The sequence below is a fragment of the Octopus sinensis genome, linkage group LG5 (assembly GCF_006345805.1).
Source record: "Octopus sinensis linkage group LG5, ASM634580v1, whole genome shotgun sequence".
Taxonomy (NCBI): Eukaryota; Metazoa; Mollusca; class Cephalopoda; order Octopoda; family Octopodidae; genus Octopus; species Octopus sinensis.
In genome coordinates, this window is record NC_043001.1 from 103,025,579 (window position 1) to 103,051,019 (window position 25,441).

Sequence of the window (25,441 nt, forward strand, 5' to 3'; positions counted from 1 at the left end):
ACATCTTTTAGAACTGTATCATTTTATAAGATTTTGCTGGCACCGCGATCTGTCGGCCAACTACATTTTCCATCCTGTGGCGTTCGAGACGTTTGGTGGGGTCGAACCTATTGACTGCGAAATTCCTGTCTTCATTGGCAGCTCGTGAGGGTGCTTTGTTGTTCCAGTGCATCAGCCTCATCATCACCCGCGGCAATGCCGCAAGCGTGCTGGCGTGCCGCAATAGCCATTAGAGAGGTTTCCCCTCCAAAATTTTCAATTTAAGGCGGTGAAAAGATCCTGTAATTTTTTCAATTACGTTCTGTTTCATCCATTTTCTAATTTAATTTATTTTTTCTAATTTATGTCTTATGTAATTGAGAATTATTGTCTAAATAAACTTCCTGTTTGGTTTCTAAAAAATAAAAATCATATCCTATCACAAAGAAGCTGACCTTGTGTCTTTAACCGCAAATAAATAAATGATTCATGTTATTTTAACCTTGCGATAAGAATCTTTGTGTGATCATTGGATGAAATAGAAACGGCAGCAAATAATATAATCACGCCCTCTTATTTTAAACAACAATAAGAACTCAGAAATGCATGACAACATCGCAGACTATTCCTCTTAACTGCACCGAAAATATTCCTATTAGAAATGAGTTGAACGTAGCACAAAGTGCAAATAAAAAGTAAACCAAACCTATTCCTTTACTACCCACAAGGGGCTAAACACAGAAGGGACAAACAAGGACAGACGAACGAATTAAGTCGATTACATCGACCCCAGTGCGTAGCTGGTACTTAATTTATCGACCCCGAAAGGATGAAAGGTAAAGTCGACCTCAGCGGGATTTGAACTCAGAACGTAACGGCAGACGAAATACTGCAAAGCATTTCGTCCGGCGTGCTAACGATTCTGCCAGATCGCAAATAAAAAGTAAACCAAACCGACATTATCGACGTTTAGCAAAGTGAAAGTGGTTCATTAAACAGGAATATCTTCCTTAATGACCGACTAATTAGCTATAAAGCAGAATGTAAAAGAAGCACGTTTGGAAATAGTTCCAGGAACCTTCTTTTCTAATTGGTTACACGACGTTTTAATTTTTGGAAATTAATCTCATGTGACACTAAAAGTTGCACATTCGGTCGAAGTCCATTCATCCCGGAACTTCAGTTCACTTCTGCAGTTTAATGTTATTCCACAACAAACTCTTGATGTCATCCGCGATGTTATGGTTTTATCTCAGCTCGATATTTTTGGGCCTAACGTTCGTTCCAGCGATTGCTCAGAATATTACACATATTTTTGAAGGTGAGATCGAATAATATATATTTTCTTTTATTTACTGCAGAAATATAACAAATGATTTCTCTCCCGGAATACGCAAATATTTATGTCAATTAGACGGATTTGATCGGGATTTAATTATAACTAAAGCAACAAGAATTCTCACTTCACAAATTTAACGATTATTTCAAAATGTTTACATCGGGAAATTATCTACACACAAGAGGGCACTACTTGAGAACAGTGGTCCCGGTGCGCGCACTCTCGTACTCGCGCATCCGCGCTAGCTAGTCATGACTAGTCGATCCTTTGTGTTTTTGTGTGTTATTTACTTTGTTTAAAAAATTATTTACTTTGTGTTTTATTTACTTTGCTGGGTAGTCGTTGTAGGATCGACTAGTCACGACTAGTTAGCGCGGATGCGCGACTACGCGAGTGCGCGCACCGGGACCACTGTTCTCAAGAAGTACCAGAGAAGAGGAGTGTCGGATGTTGTGTTGTTTATGTCTTTTTCCTTCGCCTTTTGTCTTTAAAGAAAATATTTCTCCTTTGTTTATCTTTAATTGTATTTCTGACAATCGACTCCAGCCTTGAAATTGTGTTGACAGTAAAAGGAGGAAATTCGTTTCATGGTTTTATACCTGTTCTCAGGTTGTAGATTTACCTGTAATCATTCAAAAATCATCACTTGATTTTTGGGTACTCAATATCCAACCAATTTCACTAGATTTCTATTTTTTCCTCCACTCATCAGTCCCGCGGGTGGGGTTCTTCTTCCTCTGAATATTCTATGGAATTGTCTCCGATTCATTGAATTCTCCACGGTTCACTTTCAATTGGAGTAAACGTTACGGATAGATGTTTATTGCTATTGTTTAGCCCAGGCCAGTTCTGATCCAGCCATCCTGATGATCAAAGGCTTTCCAGCCTCGATCAATTTTCTTTTTTTAAAAAAAATCTTTCAACACTGTCCATTATGTTTTCCCATTTTTAAGACAGTCAGGAGTGATATTGATCGACTGTAGAAGGCGACTTAGATATTGCTTTGGGCGTGTAGAGTGAGCGATTGCTTGTAAGTTCCTGATGGCAGTTCACGTATGAATACCATCAAAGCAGATCGGGATTCATTATATAAACCACATAAAAGTGGACAGGAACAACAAATTAGAAAGGACAGGGAACAAAAATTTATCTGTGAAAGGTGGTTAAAAGCTGGGTACTGTGGTAACACTAGGTTCCAAAATCAGGAGGAAGTTATGAAAACAAACGAAAGGGAAAAATGTGGCAGCAAGTACAAGGGCAAGAATTGCTTTTAACATTTATCGACGATAAATCAATTTGAAATTACATATTTTTGTTGTTAATCTCTTGTACCTAATAGTAAATTTCATTTTCTCTCCACCCACCACGATATGAATCAGGTTCGAAAGCTGATTGATAGCTTGTGTTAGAGGCATACCACACAGTTGTGACCCCCACCGATCTTGTTTCCTCATAACTTTTAGAAAATATGGGTATATTTTTTAATGTAGCTTTCTACAGATATCTTTCACAGTTCGTACATAACTGTTAGATCGGAGTTTTATGTGAAAAGAAAAAAAAATACGGTCATACACACACACACATACCAACATACATCACAGTTATTTTCAAAATTTTAAGTTTCATTTTGTAGATATCAGTTTGATATGTGTCATTATGTATGTCTCCACTCCCACCAATTTTTTTTATTATTATTATTAACTTCCAATGTAATCATAATCTGAAAGGTATTTGTAGAACATTTCATAAAAAATACCTATTTTCCTGAAAGTTATGAGGAAACTAAAGTCCATTTGTGCGAATTTTCCGAAACTCTTCTCACGGAAAGCTTTTTTTTTTTTTTACTACGAATTTTGATATTAGAATCTACACAATCTGAAGCCTATTTGTGGAAAATTTCATTGAAAAATATCCATTTTTTCTGAAAGTTATGAGGGCACAAAGTCGTGGTGGGGGACCCCCTCAGTATGGATGCCATGTGAGAAACGGCTGTAATGGTTGTGTTCGTAATAATGGTTGTAGGCGTATTATTATTATTATTTATTATCAAGGCAGAAGCTGGAAGAATTGTTAGCATGCTGGGCGAAATGCTTAGAGGTATTTCATCCGTCTTTACGTTCAGAGTTCAAATTCTGCCAATGTCAACTTTGCCTTTCATCCTTTTGCGGTCGATAAATTAAGTACAAGTGAAACACTGGAGTTGATGTAATTGACTATTCCCCTTCCTCAAATTTCAGGCCTTGTGCTTCTGTAGAAAAGATCATTATTATTATTATTATTACTATTATTATTATTATTATAGATGTCGCACAGTATATAATATTGTGAGGATGTTTGGTTAAAGATATTGTGCCTACCAGGAGTTTGTACTGTTTGTCAAGTCACAACAAGGACCTCAGACAGACAGAACTTTACACAATATGCGTGCTGTCCCAAGTAATGCCAATTTTTGCAATACATCTAGATTGTAGGGTATTTCTAAAGTATCCAGATGTTTTTTCAGACTGGGTGGTATTGAACCCAGTGCTCCAATGACAACTGGGATAACCTTTCTTTTCAACTTTCGTAGCTGTCAATCTTAGCAATCTCAATTCTCACATCTCCCTATTTATCAACTTTTTCTTCTTCTTTCATGATGATGTGTTAATCTTTTGGTACTGCTAAATCGATTATTAGGCACTCTAGTTTGTCCTTCCTAAAGGTTACTATATCTGGCCTTTGAAAATCAAAGTCCCAAAGGATTTTTGCCTTCCCCTTTTCGTCCAGTACCTTTTCTGGTGTATGTTGGTACCAAGCATCCATAACCTCATATCCGTACTTATGGCATGGAAATAAGGTTACAGGTGCTTAGTACCAACATTATTATTATTATTATCATCATCATACTATAATGGGTGTAATATCCATCCATCCATCCATCTGTACTCACATCAATGCCAAACGGTTGGGCCGATTGGCATGAAACTTTGTAGGGGTGTTTTTTTTTGGGGGGGGTCTCTAGGGTGGTTTATATATAGGTTTAGTCCCTCCTCTAACCCCTATTTTCAGAGAAACTCCATCGAGGTAACTTTGGCACTCGGAGATAAGTTTGGTAGAAGGAATAGGGTTGCCTATACCCTTCTAAAGGGACATGCTTGACATCCTCCTTCTGCTCCAACCACCTCTGCCCCCACCCCACCCAACCCCTTCTCCCTCTATTGAGTAATATTGTCAAATGAAGTAACTTTGGCAAATATGGGGCTCCTACACTGAATGTTAGAGTCAGATCTCTCCTTTAGAACACATGAACAGTTTTGAAACATTGTTTACAAAATAACAGCTGATCATTTACGAAGGAGCGTGTCCACTGTCAACACTTTTGGATTTTTGCTCTGGTAACTTTTCCTTACTATGTATCATACTACGATGTATACACGTCAATTAAAATGTAACAAAAGATTTTTTTTATGTTGCTCATTTATTATTTTATTCGTGTCAGATGATGACACCAAAATGTAAGTTGTCATTCGGGAGAAAAACCAGAAATGCTGTTTCTGCCTGTAGGACTCGGTCGGATGAAGCGTACAGCCAAGCCGAGCAAGAAAGAGATACAGAAGCACGGAGTGCAAAGCGCCAAAATATAGAAGTGAGAAACTCTGAGCAACAAAGAAATACCTCAGCACGTTGATTGTGTAGGCTAGATCCGGCCGTCAGAGATGCAGAACATGAGAACAATACTGCAGCAGGTCAATCAAGGAGAAGTTCTCCTACAGTTGGAGTTAGCGAACCAACCTATAACACTCAAGCACGACTGCAAGCTAGGCAAGCACAATTGCAAGTCGAAGATGATGAGTTACAAGATATTTCCCTCGCGAATAGTGAAATCAATGAAATGATCACAGATTATAATTTAATTGCAGTGCGAGATAGATTTTGACGAAAATAAGATCCCAATATCACACCGGTCTCACAGCTGTGGCAGTTTGGGAGATTATGAAATGTCCGTTTATACCTCGGATACCTCTGATGTCTTCAGATAATCAATTTCCATTTCAGTTACGATGTAGGCAGTTTCCTATCAAATTAGTCTTCTCCTTTATGGCCAACAAATCTCAGGGCCAGACTTTGGATCACATCAGTGTGTTTCTACCCTCTCCCATGTTCATGCACGGCCAGCTGTATGTCGCAATGAGTAGGGCAACAGATTCAGCTAATTTGAAACTTAGTTGTGGACAAACGGAGAATATTGTTTACAAAGAGGTTTGTAAAGATGGCATCATGAATGTGTTATGTAAATGTTTACATATATATTGTTCAATAAGGTACACTTACATAGTTTGTCATTAAGTATAATGAATAAAAATAAGTACATTACAACTTAAACTGTCTCGATTTGCACCCTGTTCTTGTCACCCATCATAGATGGGTAAGTTTGCTAGTTATTATTATTATTATTATTGAATGAGAGAGCAGCGCATGTCATCAAAGTGACACTGGGGTAAAATATACGAAGCCCATTATACTCATCATGACTACTTGTATGATAAGGGTACACCAGACGCATGCGTCACAACCATGTGTGCGCGACATGGTGATCTCATATCAAAATAAACAGCACATGACCTTGCAGGTGGGGCCCAGTTAGAATTTTCTTCTGGTCGAGTAACCCATCCCACTGAAAAGGTCTGTGAATAAGGATTGTTTAAGGATGTTGAACGAACCATTAATGTTTCCAGGGGTGAATTATTCAAACCTCTAAGAATTCCTCTCAACACATGGCTATGATGCTCCCCAACTACTTCTGCTTGTGATCAGAGATGCACATATCGTCAGCCACCAAGGGACATGCTCAACTGATTAAGGTCAAGCAGATTTGTGGTATTGAGCAGAATATTTGCTGTATCCCATCTTTTATACCAAGACAAAACAATGTACATGATAACACTTCCAATCAGTTAAGATCAGAAGCCATGAGAGCCACTGCCTGGTACTGCATCAGGGCATTTATTATTATTATTATGATTATAAATGATATATTGTTAATAATGGAGATGGTTATGAAAGTAGTAATGATAGTGGTATTGTAATTAGTAACAGCATTGAAAGTAGTCGTTATTTTGAGTAATGATGCCAGTGGGATTGGTGGTGACGTCAATGGTGGCCTGACACTGAAATTAGTTTAACACTAATTCTAAATCATGTATAACTGTCCTGGTTGAATAAATATATTGTGCTGGTGTGGTCATGTGATGCATATTAACAAGGACAGCTGTGTAAAGTAGTGCCAATCTCTAACTGTGGAGGGAATCTGTGGTAGAGGTAGACTCAGGAAGACATGGGACAAAGCATGATCTTTGAATGTTGGGCCTCACAGAGGCAATGACTACTGACCAAGACCTTTGGCAATATGTTGTGCTTGAGAAGACTTGTCAAGCTAAGGGAAATCATAGTTGTGGCTGATGCTGGTGTCACGTAAGTGGCACTCATGCCAGTGGCATGTAAAAGGCACCTTTTGAGCATTGTGCCTCATGGAGGCACAATGGCTGATGCTGGTGGCATGTGAAAAGCACCCTATGAGTGTTGGGCCTCATGGAGGCAATGACAAATGGCAGACCTTTGGCATTATGCCATTCTTGAAAAGAGGACCCATCAAGCCATGAGAAATGATAGTCATGACACCGATATATTAATATTTCTTTTTTTTTCTCTTTCAGATGGTACAACCACAGTAACAATTGATGAGCCCCTGTATATTTACATACATAAAGGGGTCAAGTCTCAGATTCTAAAAGTTAACGATATTAATGAAGCAGAAAGCTTTCTTATCTGTGAGGTGCACAGTGTTCGAGGCAATTTGACCCTTTCTTTGACTGAAGTACCTTTTGAGGATGAAGCTGTTAGAGGAAGAAATCTTGGTGTGGTTACCATTCTGAAACCAGAACAAGACACGGCTGAATGGTTTCTCTATACAAACAACTTTACTGGTATTGCCTTGATTTATGTCAAGGCTTATACACAAAATGGTGAGTTCAGAATTATGTCATTGCTATTCTGTTGTATATAAAAGAAGGTAGACGTACATTGTATGACATCTGCTTTATAATGTTTTTCTTGTTATAGTTGATGTGTACGTGTGTGAAAGAGAGAAAACAACGAATGCTCATCTCTAATGAATAACATAGACATGCAAGATGTTTTCTACTATATATATGATACTAGCAGTATCGACCGGCGTTGCTCGGGTTTGTAAGGGAAATAACTATAAAGCATTTTTAGAGAGTTATAGCCAAAAAATAGCAAAAAAATGGAAAAAAAATTATGGTAAATTTTTTTTTAGTTAAAACGGTCGAGTTGCGTCCCCTAGACAGTCTGTGGTTTGTGTTTCCGATTCTCGACCCCATGTCGAATTTATCGATTTTTTTTTAGAACTGGGGGAACTTTTCAAAATTTTCTCTGTGTTAGTTTTGAATTATGACATTGGGCTATGTGTGTGTCAAGTTTCATCAGAATCGGTTGAAAGCCGTGGTCAGGGTGAGGGTACAACCTAACAGACACACAGAAACACACACAGACAAACTGCCGTTTATATAGAGAGAGATATGTGTGTGTATATATGTACATATATATATATATTATATATATATATAAAATAATAATAATAATATAAATAATATATATATGCATATATTTTTCTATAGGCGCAGGAGTGGCTGTGTGGTAAGTAGCTTGCTAACCAACCACATGGTTGCGGGTTCAGTCCCACTGCGTGGCATCTTGGGCAAGTGTCTTCTGCTATACCCCGGCCGACCAATGCCTTGTGAGTGGATTTGGTAGACGGAAACTGAAAGAAGCCTGTCGTATATATGTATATATATATGTGTGTGTGTGTGTGTTTGTCCCCCTAGCATTGCTTGGCAACCGATGCTGGTGTGTTTACGTCCCCGTCACTTAGCGGTTCGGCAAAAAAGAGACCGATAGAATAAGTACTAAAGGCGGTGCTCCAGCATGGCCGCAGTCAAAATGACTGAAACAAGTAAAAGAGTAAAAGAGAGTATACATACATATATGTTAATACCTACATATATATGCATATATACATACATATATGTTAATACCTATATATATATGTATATATACATGCATATATGGGTACAGGACGTCAAAAAAACGAGAACATAAAAAAACAAAAACCTGGAAAATGAACTTTTTTTCAAACAACGAAAGAAACAAATAGAGAAATGAAGCAGGCAACATAAAGAACAATCCCTTCATCAAAGCCAAAGGATTGGTACTTTGACCAAATCCGAAACCTTGCAGATTGTTGGCAGAAGGTCGTGAAAAATGATAGTCTTTATTTTGAAGAATAGTTGTTGTTGTTTTTGAATAATTTCTTGTATTAAAGAGCATTATTTCAAGATGGTGCACAAACTTTTTCTTCGACCTGATATAATACAGAATCATATCAGATGCTTGTTGCTTTTGATTTTGATGAGAAAATATAACTGTTAAACGATAAATTTTAGATAGCACGATTTTTCTTTGTAAATCGAAGATCAACTTTCATAACCTCAGATCCAGTTAAACCTACAGTTTTTTGGAAGTGTAAAAAAAGGATGACATCGGGCTGTTGCATGGGTCACACTTCTTCTGCCACCAATATAAAGCATCTAAGGCGGCGAGCTGGTGGAAATGTTAGCACGCCGGGCGAAATGCTTAGCAGTATTTCGTCTGCTGTTACATTCTGAGTTCAAATTCCGCCCAGGTCGACTTTGCCTTTCATCCTTTCGAGGTCGATTAAATAAGTGCCAGTTACGCACTGGGGTCAATATAATCGACTTAATCCGTTTGTCTGTCCGTGTTTGTCCCCTCTGTGTTTAGCCCCTTGTGGGTAGTAAAGAAATAGGTATTTCGTCTCTCTTTACGTTCTGAGTTCAAATTCCGCCGAGGTCAACTTTGCCTTTCATCCTTTTCGGGGTCGATTAAATAAGTACCAGTTACACACTGGGGTCAATATAATCGACTTAATCCCTTTGTTCTTGTTTGTCCCCTCTTTGTTTAGCCCCTTGTGGGTAGTAAAGAAATAAATATAAGGCATCTTATTTTGATATTCGGTCTGAATATATATTTATATCCCTGGCGACTGTATTTTTCTGCTGCTTGACCTCTTACACTTACCTAATTGACAAAATTAACGACAAGATGGTTGAAATCTTCATAGATACAGCTCATTAGAAAACGTTAAATTAATCGATCAATTCAACCTGGATACACATATTGCGAACTTAAGATTCTGGATTATTAAATATTCTGTATCATTGGAAAGACTTTACATAGACTTTCTAGCAGTTGGGAGCTTTGTCAGTTTACTCGAGATCCCATTAATGTTAACGAATGGTGTTGGAACACAGGCTTATATATATTTAAAGAGAAATGGTTAGCTTTATGGTTCCATTGCCGAAAGCGACGGAGCCAAGTGATTCGTCGTGTACACAGAGTTGTCTCCCATCCATGCCTGGACTGAAAGTATTTCCAGTTTTTAATGTTCTTTGCTTAAAATATTTTTAACAATAAGGCGCTAACATACATAATATGCACCTTGAATTTGGGGCTTTAATTGATGCGAACCACTCTAAGGGTGTAATCGGTGCTTCTACCAGCACAGGTGTGCCATTTGCGTGACACCAGTATCTGATTACGAGATAGAAAGAAAGTGGAATGTTAATCAGTGCCAAACTTAGAGCCGTTATACTTACTTTTGTTTTCCTCGCATTGCAACAAATCCGGGTTGATGACGGTCGGGACATAAGCAGCAGATGTCAGAATGCCATTTCTCGATTGTGTAACAACGAGATTCACCACTGCACTGATGCAAGGATAAGAAACCAGATTCAAATCGGATTTCTCAATGTTGTTGTTATGTATTAACTTCACCGTAGTTATTTTTGTTGTTGTTGTTGTTTACTTTGTAAAACAGTAAGGTGAGAGGGTTACAAGCACATCACCCTCTACGCACATTTTTCCCATCCACATCTTTACCATATCATCATCATTGTTCCACCGTGGTCGAGACAATGGAATTTACTAAGTTACGCCAGACTTCACGGTCCATCATAGCATTACGGAGGTCCTGTTGCTGGATGCCTGTATCCCTGGAGATTACATCAGGGTAGAAGAGTGTGCGCCCTCTGGTATCGCGAGCAGATGGCTTCCAGAAGAGAAGAGTAGAAATTACTTCGCCTTCAGCTCTACAACAATGTCCAGCAAACTGGATTCTTCTACCTTTCACAAGAGATGTTACAGGTGGTAATTTCCCATATATTTGTACTTTGGTTGGATGACGCTTCCACGAGAGATTTTGAGCTCTCATAAGGAGGCGAGTGTAGGTTCCATCCAACCGCCTCTCAAGCTGCTTTGATAACGTCCAGGTTTCAGAGCCATAAGGGGCCCTAACAAAATCCAATAATAGTTATAGAACAAATCTATCTAATTACTTGTCTCCTTCTAAAATCAGGCATAATTTAGCAATTGATTGACTAACAACACCATTCTTCATCTTGAGTTTACCTGGTAGAATGTGTTTGTTAACTTGACATGGTCGAGGTGAGCTCTGATTGGCTGTATGCAAATGAGTTCATTACTGGGGTCCAGAACTCTCGTGCGAAAAGATAACATTTTGCGAGCTGGCAAGCTTTAGTTTTATTGTTGGTGTTGGAGGACATAAACCTCATCAATGGATGGTCTCAGTTGTGATCTATGCAATTCAGTGGATGCTTCCTCAATGATGACAACCTTTGCAACAACAGTAAAAGGGGGAAAAAATTAAGACAAAACAAATTGCTGATTAGTCCAAGTCATCTCTGACTTTGCTAGAAATAGCAGTCATAACTTAAATTGAATTTTACTGTCTTATAAAGAAGATACGTAAGTACATGTTTTTTCAGATAAGTCACAGACATTCACAATTGTAAGATTGATTCCTGGTGGCCCCTTGTGTCCTTGGGCAAGATACTTTAATTTCATGTTACTCCAGTCAGATCCGTTGATAGATATGAGGAGTAGCTGTATGTCAAAGGGCCAGCCTTTGACATCACATTCTGCGTCACACTGAAATCTTCCTGAGAACTACATTAAGGATAAGCTTGTCTGTGGAGTACTCAGCCACATGCATGTTAATTTCACAAGCAGGCTGTTTCTTTGATTGGATCAACTTGAACAATCATTGTCATAACCAACAGAGTAGCAATAAAGAAATGCATCTATTGCCAGTTCCACCTGACTGGCCCCTATGCCGGTGGCACATAAAAAGCACCATTCGAGTGTGGTTGATGCCAGTACGGCCAGACTAACCCCCGTGCTGGTGGCCCATAAAAAGCACCCACTACACTCTCAGAGTGGTTTGCATTAGGAAGGGCATCCAGCTGTAGAAACACAGCCAGATAAGATTGGAGCCTGGTGCAGCCTCCTGGCTTGCCAGTCCTCAATCAAATCATCCAACCCATGCCAGCATAGAAAGCAGACGTTAAACGATGATGGTGATGATGATGTTGGTATTTGGCTTTTGAAGTCATGTACATGTCTGCCGGTGGCACATAAAAAGCACCCACTACACTCTCGGAGTGGTTGGCGTTAGGAAGGGCATCCAGCTGTAGAAACTTTGCCAGATCAGATTGTGGTCCTCAGTGTGGTCGATGCCAGTACGGCCAGACTAACCCCCGTGCTGGTGGCCCATAAAAAGCACCCACTACACTCTCAGAGTGGTTTGCATTAGGAAGGGCATCCAGCTGTCCTCAGTCAAAATCGTCCAACCCATGCCAGCATGGAAAGCGGACGTTAAACGATGATGATGATGATGATGATGATGATGATGATGATATCAAAGTACTATCAAACTTTGCACATTCTTCTGTAACATCTACCATGTTAAGCCCCTAAATGACAGCGTGCTAGTTATTGTTAGTTAATCTTATTCTCTCTGTTATATTCTTTCTGCAGATCCCTTACCTGGAGGTTGTAATCAAGAATTCAACTTGGAAAACGATGCAAATATCAAAGTGAGATATCCCAAGTTACTGACAAATGTGGACTTCCAGTGGTCAAACGGTGGCTTCTCCCGATTAATGCTGCCACCAAGCTGTGAAGATGTAGTAATGCAAACAAGCCTGCATTACCATGTTTTCGTCTATTTTATGAATGAAGTTCAAACAGATGACATGTCTGCCCTGCAAGCTGTTAAGAAAATGCTTTCGGTTGATGATATTCTCGAAACTGGAAGATATGTAAGTAGTTTTTATATTTTATTTCTTTCCAGCAAATTTTATAATTGTTTGTTACATGCGGTATCCATTATAAGCTATCATTGCTGGAGAAAGATGTAAGATTTCAGATATCAAAATCTATAGAACAAGGGATAAAATGCCTTTTTATATTTACTCATGTACTAAGGTACGGGATCAATTCAAAGCATTGGAAAAGAAAAAAATAAGCATAACATTTAACAGAGTAATATAAATGCTCAAATGTTAATGACAATTGGTGATTAAAGCAGTCTGAATAAATTATTGATAGAGATATGAAAGGATTGTTTTACAAAGAAAGAAAAAAAAAAGTGGAATAGACAGGACAAGATCAGAGAGAAGGGGAGAGAGATGCCACAGAATACGTGACAGAAGAACTCAGGCAAATAAACAATAGCTAATAATAATAATAATAATGGTTTCAAAGTTTGGCACTAGGCCAGCAATTTTGAGGTGGGGAGGGGATAAGATGATTAAATTCACTCCAGTATTCAGCCGGTACTTATTTTATTGACTCCAAGAGGATGAAAGGCAAAGTCAACCCCAGTGGGATTTGAACTCAGAATATGATGATGAATGAAATGTGATTAACAATTTTGACAGCTCAATGCCTCCAATAAGTAATAATAAGTAATAATAATAATGATGATAATGATAATGATAATAATAATGATAATGATAATATAATAATAATGATAATAATGATGATAATAATAATAATGATAATAATAATAATAATAATAATAATAATAATAATAATATAATGATAATAATAATAATAATGATATAATAATGATAATAATAATAATAATAATGATAATGATAATAATATAATAATAATAATAATAATAATATGATAATAATAATGATAATAATAATAATAATGATAATAATAATGATAATAATAATAATAATAATGATAATGATAATAATAATAATGATAATAATAATGATAATGATGATAATAATAATAATAAAGTAAGGATCAAATAAATAATGCATGCATTTATTGGCAAAATGACCCTCCCCAAATAAAACAAAGAATTATATCTGTTTTGTTATGTATGATTGCAGGTGAAGTTAATACATAACAACAACATTGAGAAATCCGATTTGAATCTGGTTTCTTATCCTTGTGTCAGTGCAGTGGTGAATCTCGTTGTTACACAATCGAGTAATGGCATTCTGACATCTGCCGCTTATGTCCCGACCGTCATCAACCCGGATTTGTTGCAATGCGAGGAAAACAAAAGTAAGTACAACAACTCTAAGTTTGGCACTTATTAACATTCCGCCTTCTTTCTATCTCGTAATCAGATACTGGTGTCACGCAAATGGCACCCATGCTGGTGGCACATAAAAGCACCGATTACACTCTTGGAGTGGTTGGCATTAGGGAGGGCATCCAGCCATAGAAACCATGCTAAATCAAACAGGAGTCTGGTGCAGCCTTCCAGCTTGCCAGCCCTGGTCAAACTGTCCAACTCATGCCAGCATGGACAATGGACATTAAATGATGATAATGACGTAGTCAGTCCACCTGTGCATACCTTCCTTCTTGGGACACTTGTGAAGACCTGTTGAGGCAAGTGAAAATCAAACCAAATCAAAATCGATGAACATCAATGGAATTTGTATTTTTGTGGTACCAGCACCGGTGGCACATAAGAAAATCATCCGAACGTGGCCATATCCAGTACCGCATCGACTGGCCTCCGTGCTGTGGGCATGTAACAAACACCATCCGATCATGGCCGTGCCAGCCTCGCCTGGCCTCCGTGCCGGTGGCACGTAAAAAACACCATCCGAGCGTGGCCGTTCGCCAGCCTTGTCTGGCACCGGTGTCGGTGGCACATAAAAAACACCATCCAAGCATGGCTGTTCGCCAGCCTCGTCTGGCACCTGTGTCGGTGGCACATAAAAAGCACCCACTACACTCACGGAGTGGTTGGCATTAGGAAGGGCATCCAGCTGTAGAAACACTGCAAGATCTGACTGGCCTGGTGCAGCCTTCGGGCTTCCCAGACCCCAGTTGAACCGTCCAACCCATGCTAGCATGGAAAGCGGACGTTAAAGGATGATGATGATGATGATGATGATGATGAATGATGACGACGGCGGGATCTCTCTTTTTCTTGCCACCCTTATTGTGTTTCATGTACCCTGCACAAATCACATCACCCAGTCCTTCTTTCTTATTGCTACAATCTTCTGGAGTTCCATCCCACCATTTCTTTTCTGGCAACTGTCCAACTGCTGGTAAAGCGAACATCGACAACATCGATCTCAATACTCTGGGAAAACCTACAGACATCATTTGCATTGCCTTTCCACTCCCATCATTAACAGATTTGTTGTTGTGGACACTTATATCTTGACACACACACATTTTCATGTGTATCTGAGTAGGCAGAAAGGCAAACGGTCAAGATAGTGAATACTAGTGAAATAGTTATTAGTTCTTTTATATCTTATTGAAACTGTTATTTAGTGTCTCTGACAAATGACAGCCATCTACCACGAAACAGCTGTTAGCATGATTGATGACCGTGTTGTATCATCAATTTATATGGGAATGAGACTGTTGTGTGACTGGCTATTGTAGTTCTTAGAATAATGTAAGGTGTGCTGGTGCCACATAAAAAACCCCCGTGCTGGTGCCACATAAAAAGCTCCTGTGCTGGTGTCACATATAATGCGCTGGTGCTGGTGCCATGTAAAAAGCACCCTGTCCACTCTGTAAAGTGGTTGGTGTTAGAAAGGGCATTTAGCTGTAGAAACCATGCCAAAACAGACAATTGGAGACTGATGCAGTTCCCAGCCTTAGTAGCACCTGTCAAACCACCCCAGCTCATGCCAGCATGGAAAATGGATGTTAATTGATGATGATGATGATGATGTCAGTTGTCAAATATCAAACTGCTTATAATGTTCCCCAATTCATCATCATCATCATCATTTAACGTCCATTGTCTATGCTGGCATGGGTTGGACAAATTCTCTCCTTTATTTCAGATTTGGTATTTACTCTTTGAAACAAAAGAAAATATATCTTATTTCTTAATTGTTTTATTATTTCAGATGATGTCTTAACCATTATAATTTCCTGTTTTACCATCCTCCTAGGATTCCTGTTGTGTTTCTTTGGACACAGGTATTTTAAAACAGGTATGTTTTCATTTATTGCCTCTTATTGTTATGCAATATTGTGCTGGTTCCTCATAAAAAGCACCTGTGCTGGTGCCATGTGAAAAAAAAAAGACACCCAATACACCCTGTAGGGTGGTTGGCATTGGGAAGGGCATCCAACCATAGAAACCATGCCAAAACAGACAAATGGAGCCTAGTACAGCTCCTATGAAACCATCCAATCCATACCAACATGAAAAATGGATGATGATGATGACGATGACGACGACGATTGTCATGCAGTATAAATCACAATAATACGTCCTCTTTTAGAATTAGTTTTTGTATTTATATGCCTAAAAAATACTTATTAAAAAATTTAATTATTTTATGTTTCACAGGTGAACGCATGTCTAAGCGGTAATAAGTTTGCTTCTTAACCACAGGGTTCTGGGTTCAGTTCCACTACACGGCACATCAAGGAAGTGTCTCCTGTTATAGCCTCAGGCCACCCAAACTCTTGTGAGCGGATAAAGATGAATGCATATCCTTACTGATGTGCCTTGAATCTGCCTTTTGTAGATCTCTCTAATTCACTGGCATGTGTTTATTTCTGGTCTTGTGGCATTAAGCATGTAGGGGACAGCAAATATTTCTCCTGGATAAGATGCCAAGGCTTTTTCACCTACCAAACTGAATTTAATCCATACTGAATGTACCATTTGGTTTGGGCTGAATGTGCCATTTGGTTTGGGACATACAACCCATCGCCCTCTCCTGGCTCCCATCTTCTGATTCTTAATTCTCACTCCACCAGTTTTCCTTTTTCTTTGTTTCCATGGTGAGGTAGTTAGAAGTTTTTTTTCTTGCTAATTTGATCTTTTATGCTTTTAATGTTTTTTCCTTTCTTTTCCTCCTGTAAAAATATATTGTTAATAAAATGGGTTTTTTTATTATAAATTTAATAGTAAAAAAAAAATGAAACAAAATAATGATAAAAAAACGGACTTAAATATTGGTCTGGATGTAACTGACAATATCCGTTCCACCATACAGCTTGTATTAGAAATAATCATCTTTATTATTATTATTATTATTGCCTTTGCACAGCTTCTAAAGCTAAAGATGTACTACAGTGTCAGCTGTTTACTACCAGTGAACTAAGGTAACACCTCTTATTTTTCGAGCACCTTCCGGAGTATTCGAGTGATTCCAAGTACTTCTCAAGATTTTTACTCACTGTTTCCAGGGCTCCGACAAATATTGATACTACTGCTACCTTTTTCATCAACCACAACCTCTTAACTTCCCAAGCTAACCAGTCATATCTCTCGACTTTTCTTTCTTCTTATTGCATACCTTGTTGTCAGCTGGGCATGCTATATTTATGATCCATATTATTATTATTATTATTGGTAGTAGTATTTATGTTTGTTATTTTGTTATTTTCAGAATTGTTTATATTTGGAGCGATTGCTGGTTTCCTTATTGCACACATCACAGTCAGCGCTCTGTGGACACATTCCTTGACAGGTAAAAAACTGCATATTAATGAAAAATAGTCGTTGCTCCTCCTCACCCTCATCACCCTTCCCCTCCTCTCCCTCCTCTACCTTCTCCTCCCTTCCTCCTCCTAATGACATATATCTCTGAAATATCTTTGTTATGCCTTGTTTTTCCAGTTGTGCTATGTACTGACATCATCTCAGCCTTCGTCGCCGGTGTGCTGTGGCTGCTGGTCTGGACCAGTCTTGGAATTCCTGTCATATCCGTGCTTATGGTCAGTCTGGTGGCTGGCTATCTTGTGAGCTGCATACTTTTCTTCACACCATTTGGTAAGTGGATATTTCAAAAAATGTTTTCAACCTTTACATTAAAAAATATTTATTAGTGTTTTCCTCAGTAGCAGAAATGGTAGAATGACAAAACGATACGATTCCATATTTTGTTACATCATGGCAGTAAGCTGGCAGAATTGTTAAGAGTGCTGGGCAAAATGCTTAGCAGCAGTTTGTCTGTCTTTATGTTCTGAGTTCAAATTCTGCCACGGTCAGCTTTGCCTTTTGTCCTTTCAGGGTTGATAAAATTAATACCAGATGAATACTGGGGAGGGTCAATGTAATTGACTTACCTCCCTTTCCCCTGAAATTACTGGCTTTCTGTCAAAATTTGAAGCCAGCATTAACTTTGATATTAAGGCATTGAGCTGGCAGAATCCTTTTGGACACTTTGCAACAAATATGGACTTGACAGTGCAAAAAAGTGGTACAAACATAAATCCAAAGGCATCATCATTCAGTGCGACCATAAGATAGAAAATAGGAAGCCATTCTTCTGAGGTTGACTTTGCCTTTCATCCTTTCAGGGTTGATTAAATAAGGATCAGTTATGCACTGGGACTGATGTAATTGACTTAATCCCTTCCCCCAAATTTAAGGCTTTGTGCTTCCAGTAGAAAGTATTATTATTATTATTATTATTATTATTATTATTATTATTATTATTATTATTATTATATTAATTATTATTATTATTATTATTATTATTATTATTATTATTATTATTATTATTATTATTATTAATAATAATAATAATAATAATAATAATAAATACTCATGTTTCCAATGTCTTTTGTCTCCAGGTAATTTGAAATACTGGGAAAATGATTTCAACTATGGCATGACTTTCGCTTCTGGAACCATGTTGCTTCCTGTTGTATTTTTGGCCTACACAAAATTGGTAAGTAAAATAAGGAATCACAAATGAGTTGATTGTAAGTATCATGCTTTAGATTCTTTAAATATTTTCATATTTTATCGTTACATATAAATAAATTTTTCATACTTGTAAATAACTAGTTAGGTTCTGTATTTAAACCCTGCCAAGGTAAACTTTGCTCTCACTCTTCCAAGGTTGATAATAACCATTTCAGTTCTGAGGTTGATTTAATCAAAGAATCCCTTCCTCCAAAGTTCTAGCCCAAATTCTAAATTCTAATTATCTTTTATCTCTTACCTGTTTCAGTCGTTGGACTGAGTCCGTCCTGGGGCACTGCCTTAAAGAATTTTTAAGTGAAATGAATCGACACCAGCACTGTTTTTTAAGTGTGGTACTTGTTTTATTGGTCTCTTTCGTAAGAACCACTAAATTATGGGGATGTAGACGAAAAAACAATGGTGGTTAAGCGGTGGTGGGAGACAAACAAAAACACACACACACATATGTATGTATATAAATATATATATATATATATATCAATGGAAATAGGAGTTATGATGCCTGTGCCGGTGGCACATAAAAAGTACTATCCGAACGTGGCTGATGCCAGCGCTGCCCCGACTGGCCTCTGTGCCGGTAAGACCATCCGAACGTTGCCAGCGCCGCCTTGGCTGGGTCCCGTGCCGCTGGCACGTTAAAAGCTCGAACTGATTGTGACCGATGCCGGACCCCCCCGGCCCCTTGTGCAGGTGGCACGTAAAAAGCACCCACTCCACTCGCGGAGTGGTTGGCGTTAGGAAGGGCATCCAGCCGTAGAAACTCTGCCAGATCAGACTGGAGCCTGGAGCGGCCCCTGGCTTCCCAGCACCCACTACACTCTCAGAGTGGTTTGCATTAGGAAGGGCATCCAGCTGTCCTCAGTCAAAATCGTCCAACCTGTGCTAGCGCGGAAAACGGACGTTAAACGATGATGATGATGATATATATATATATATAAACATAATAAATAACAGTAGGGCAATAAGAATTATATAAATAATTTATATAATTCTTATTACCCTAATGTTATTTATTATGTTTAAATATTCTTTGATAAATTTGTTTTAAATTTTACTGGCATTCCCTCTGTCGCCGTATATAATCTGCATCTGCGCAGTGGTTTGAAAAGTTAGGATATACATACAGCTAGTTTACATGTGGATCTAGTCGTGTGTATATTTGAATTCTAAAGGCTTCCTACTGATGAAAACTAGCCTCAGTAAATATTTTTTTACTAGAATTAGTTAGAAACCATGGTCTAGGAACTAAATAAGATGGTAAACGTTTTTAATTTTCATTCCTTTCGAGAATTTATCCCTAATTAGTGGTTTGAGTTTTCTACTGCTCTTTCTAGCACAAGGCTTTCCTATTTGGAAGCCTCTTGATGTGTTTTAATGTACACGATATTTATATATATATATATATAAAGAGAGAGAGAGAGAATAAAGTGTACGTACGCCGCTATATATTTATATAAAATACAAAATGGGACAAGAACGCAAAACATCCAGACAACTAGGTGATGAAAAAGGGGAGATAATAAAGTACTTGTGATTCCAAAAGGAAGGTGCACGTGCGTTTGTGTATGTGAGAGTGTGTAAGTATATGTGTGTGGGTAGGGGCTGGTGACTTTGACATGTGGATGTGTACATGTGTAAGTGTGTGTATCTGTAATGTGTGGGTATGTGGATGCTGGTAAGTGGTGAATGCTAGTGTGTGTGGATTGGTGTAGGTTCGTCTGGTGTGACGGTGTTGGGGTGTGGGTTTTGGGTGGAGATGTGGGGGTAGGGGTATATATGTGTGTGTGTGTATATATATATTAGTTTTTTGTTTTGCTTCCTTGTTTTTACAGTTGAATATCATATGCTGTGCTCTTGTCGGATCCTATGCGATAGTGTTTTCAATCGATATCCTCACATATGGCATCATTAGGTACATATTCCTGAATTCATTCCACCACATGATCTATGCCAACTTCAATAAAGCACTAGCAGTAACACCATTTCAGAAAAATGGTAAGTTTCCTGTTTTTCTTTTTCAATATTATCACCACCCTCATCATTGTCCTTATCACTGCTATCATAAGACAGGAGCTAGAGCAGTAGGGAGAAGCTATTGATGGTCTATTCTCCATAGAAAGCAAAGGGCTAGGTTAGATAGAATTTGTCACAGCAGATGTTCTGTAGCCAGATGTTCTTCCTCTCACCAAGCCTCTTCTGTTTCCAACCAAGGTTATTTTTGCTGTTGGTCACACATTTTTCTCAGAAGAATAACTTTTCTTGTTTGATAGTGATGCTTCTTTACAGCCATCACATGATCTCAAGACAAGCTCACACACACACACACACACACACACATAATAGGCTTCTTTCAGATTCTGTCTATAGCATCCACTAGGTTTTGGTCTGCCAGGGGCTATAGTCAGAAAGATTCATTGCCAGTGCTACTGGACTGGCTCCTGTGCAGGTGGCACATAAAAAGCCCCATTTGAGCATGGCCATTGCCAGTACCGCCTGACTGGCCCTCATGCTAGTGGCATGTAAAAAGCACCCACTACACTCTTGAAGTGGTTGGCATTAGGAAGAGCATCCAGCTGTAGAAACTCTACCAGATCAAGATTGGAGCCTGGTGCAGCCATCTGGTTCGCCAGTCCTCAGTCAAACCGTCCAACCCATGCTAGCATGGAAAGTGGACGTTAAACGATGGTGATGATGATTATGACTTGTCCAAGGTGCTGCTGTGCAGTGGGACTGAACTTGAAACCATATGATTCGAAAATTAGCTTCTTAACCTCACAACTACAATCATCATCATCATCATGGATTAACGTCCGTTTTTCCATGCTGGCATGGATCGGTGCATGTAGCAATTGTCTTCCAGATTATTGTTCGCTGGAAACATTTAAGATGAGGAGCATCCAAGATGAGAGAAACCAACATTAATCTAAAGAATACAGCTTAGCATATAAGAGACAATATTGGTTTCAAATCTGGCACAAAGCCAGCAGTTTCAGGGGATGGGGTAAGTGGATTACATCAATCCCAGTATATAACTGGTACTCATTTTATCGACTTTGAAAGAATGAAAAGCAAAGTTGACCTTGGTGGAATTTGAACTCAGAATGTAAAGACCAATGAAATGACTAAGTATTCTGCCCAGCATGCTAATGGTTCTGCCAACTCGCTGCTCTAGAGACAATATCGTTAGACAATATCGTTAGTCAATGTTAGCTTAATATAAAATCAAATTCTCATTGCCTCTAAAATAATAAGTGTTACAGACTTGGTAGTTATAGGTTACGAGTTCAAACCCTAGGTTTGGAATATTACTTGAAGACGTCTGGGGAAAATGTCAATGAAAACATTGTGTTAAATGTTGTCCTGAATATCACAGACGAAAGAAGCACCAACACTTTTCCGTTCTCTTTCCAGATATGATTCTTGCTGGGCTTTGGGTTGGTTTCTTCGTTGCCGGTGTTATATTCCAGTTGTTCTCTGAAAAAGGAAGAGCTCCATTCCCACCAGCCAGTAACATTTTCTGCTGCCAAAATGGAAATGAACCCCGTCGACCAATAGTTGGTAACGAACGTGAACCTCTCCTACCAGATAATCCTCCAGTCGGCAGATATGGAACACTTGGAAGGGTTGTTCCTCCCACTCATCAACCATATCAGTCCTATACTGTTATTACAGGTTTTGCTAGTTCAGCTCCAGCACCAAAATGAGCTCTGATATGTCCGGTTGTCTTTCAGAATCATCTGTTTTCTAGTTAATACCTTTTAGACTCTGTTGAAATGCATTTGAAAAGTGTCCTGTGTAAAACAGTGTTGTATGTATATGTACGGTGAGTGTGAGTATGTGTTTGTATGTGTTTGTGGATGCATGTGTTTGTATACACACACACACACACACACACACACTTGTGTATAAGAGGATAATTTTATAACTTTGTTAAACTGAAGAGCAAAATTAAAAATAGGAGTGCTGCTGGAAGTGCTCAGGTGAGGCACTGAGGCAAAAGGAGAAATAAATTGAAAGGTAAAATGGATAAACACTCCAATCAGTCAAAACAACTTTGTATCACTCCCAAATTACCAAAAATTGAAAATAAATATATATTTAAATAATAGGGCACCCAACGGTAAAACCCAACAGTATAAAATATACACAAATAAATAGGAAGGGCATCCAGCTGTAGAAACTCTGCCAGATCACGATTGAAGCCTGGTGCAGCCATCTGGTTCCCCAGCCCTCAGTCATTCGTCATGATGATGATGATAATGAAAAGGTGATAAAACCCAAAAGGGTAATACGAGTGAAGTCAAATGAAGAAAAATATATGGAATAAATTCATACGTAATAAAGATGGCTAAAAATTTAAGGCAATCAAGCTAAAATAATATAAATGTATAAAAATACAAGAGTATAAATATAAAAAATAAAATGTAAGGAAACCAGAACAGAGTCCATTGATGCCCATCTCTACGATTGTTTCAAATCATGCTGCTTCACATTGTTAATGTACAATCCATTAAGGAAATCCAACAGCAACACCTTTTTATCAGGAGAAAACTTCACATTTCTGGTTATTTTATTATTCGTTGTTATGTGTATATTTCATACTGTCGGGTTTTACCATTGGATGCCCTATTATTTCAATATATATTTATATTCGTTTTTTTATAATTTGGGAATGATATAAAGTTGTTTTGACTGATTGGAGTGTTTATTCACCATACCTTTCAATTTATATATGTATATATATATACTTTAAATGACCAGAAAATAGAGAGAATTTTAGATCAACAAACAAATTGGACCACATGTGTAGATTATTTTTTTAATACTAAACATAACATTTCTGTGACAGGTTACGGCATGTTTAGTATTAAAAAATAATCTACACGTGTGGTCCGATTGATTTGAGGTTTTCTCTATTTTCTAATTATTTAAATTTGATTCCTAATAAACTTTTGTTTATTCTGTTGTTACCTATACCCTATGAGCATAGTGTCCCTGCATACCCATGCCCAGAGACAACACAGGTAACTGATACCAATAGTAAATATGGATATTTTATCCCTTAGTTACTATAACCACTAACACTGCTTACTCTTTATATGTTTATATGTATGTGTATATATATATATATATATATAATATATATATATATATATATATATATAGGTGAGAGAGTTGGTATGTGAAAGCACGTGGTTGGATGTATAAAAAACAAAAAAGGGTAAAAAAAACTACAGAATTTTTTCACAATCTCCTGTTTTGATAATATAATTACTCTGCAAAATTCTATTTTCCAGTAGTTATGAACTGTTATGTAAGCCTCAGTGTAATACTGGAATACACAGATGTGCTTCACACGGACACAGCTTGGATTATAACTCTTTCTACAAATATATATATATATATATAAATTCAGCAAAATTTAGATTCAGATGAATATGGTACTTAAGTTAAAGGCACCAGAATTTAGTATGGTATTATCCATATAAATCAAATGGGGGTGATGGGATATATATATATATATGATGATGATGATGATGATGATATATATATATATACATATACATATACATACATACATACATACATACATACATACACACACACACATATATATGCAATGTATATTCTATTCTAAATTAATGATTCTTTTTACGTGAGTTATATAATGGATGAAACATTGGGTTTTTTTTTTATCTGATATTTTATAAAATCAAACGATGTGATATTAAGCCCTATTTTTGAGATATTAATCTTTGTATATATGCTTTGTTTAAAAATTTGAGTTGTAAAAACCAAAATCTTTAAGAATTTGTTTTAAAAACTAAAACTGAAGGAAACACTTGTGGTCCAAATTGCACTTATTGTTCTCTGTTGATTCATCTTCATACATTCCATTTCATTTGTTTGTATTTAGATGTTTCTTGATGATATGAATAATATTAAAACAGAATATAAAAATATTGTTAATCATTTCATTCAGAAAAGTTATGAGAAATCATTTTCCAGAATATTTTTGGGAAATATATTTTGTGAAAAGACAAAAAAACAGTCAGTTCCTAAGTGAATTGACCAATTCTATGATGAATGCTAAATTTAGCATTATATGGTTGCAGTGGAAATAAATTTGTGTTTTCATTGAAGTCATTCTGTATACATTTTTAAATTTTTGGCTGTAAATAACCAAGTGGTAACAGTTAAATTGTGTAAATTCAAATGTGTTTTTACTATTTTTGAAATATCAGCAACGAGAAGCAGACATTCACCCTTTAGCATTTAAACTGGCCATGTCCAGCTGAAATATTCCACCTGTTTTAAGTTTGATCTGACCTCTCATCAGATTACACCTTACAGTGTAATTTTAAAAATAACACTGGTCAACAAAATGAAACTTTTTTCAATCATCAGAGTTGTTGATTGACTTTTCTGGGTTAATTTTTGATGCTGATTATGAATCTGAAGTCCGATTTCCTCTATCAGGTCACGTGTTCATGTTAATGATACCTGCTCTTTTAACTTATAGGATACATAAAGCATGTCTATATAAAGTATATTGAATACAAGATACGATAATTTCATGGCTTTTTATTGTACGAAATTAAAATTATTGTGTACAAATAAGTTAGAATACGCTTAAATGCATAACAACTTAAAATCTTTGGGATTTGGACTTTCTATGGTGTTTTGTCTCGGGCTCATCCCTGTGTAACATCCAACAGTAGCCAGCTAACATTCCTGCATTCCAAAATCCTTGATATCGTTGTTCCATTGATGCAATATCTTGATGAAAGCATTCTCCTTGTTCATCAGACACTGCAAAAAAGTCCAGCCCATTGCAGCGTAGGAGTCTAGAAGACATCTCATTCCATTTCTAAACTCTAGAGATCTCTTGTTGCCTAGGAAATTTTCACAGAGCCATTTCAAGGATTACCAGGCTTAAGCTC

At 37.5% G+C, this 25,441-nt stretch overlaps 1 protein-coding gene across 1 annotated transcript; it reads left to right on the forward strand.

Moving 5' to 3' along the window:
- The first annotated feature begins 589 nt into the window (after positions 1-589).
- Positions 590-23,957, forward strand: LOC115212082 (transmembrane 7 superfamily member 3). The gene is made up of 10 exons (XM_029780908.2): positions 590-1,300; positions 7,012-7,320; positions 12,290-12,573; positions 13,666-13,843; positions 15,673-15,759; positions 17,173-17,253; positions 17,403-17,555; positions 18,362-18,459; positions 20,330-20,492; positions 21,909-23,957. Exons 1-10 carry the CDS (start codon positions 1,180-1,182, stop codon positions 22,199-22,201), a joined length of 1,767 nt encoding a protein of 588 aa, XP_029636768.1. The 5' UTR covers positions 590-1,179; the 3' UTR covers positions 22,202-23,957.
- The last annotated feature ends 1,484 nt before the right edge of the window (positions 23,958-25,441 follow it).

Bases quoted from the DNA above. Each gene is read 5' to 3' on its own strand.
- LOC115212082 (XM_029780908.2), top strand. From the start codon at position 1,180: ATGTTATTCCACAACAAACTCTTGATGTCATCCGCGATGTTATGGTTT. The intron at 7,321-12,289 runs GTGAGTTCAGAA...TTCTTTCTGCAG, and splicing joins CAAGGCTTATACACAAAATG to ATCCCTTACCTGGAGGTTGT. The intron at 15,760-17,172 runs GTATGTTTTCAT...TGTTATTTTCAG, and splicing joins ACACAGGTATTTTAAAACAG to AATTGTTTATATTTGGAGCG.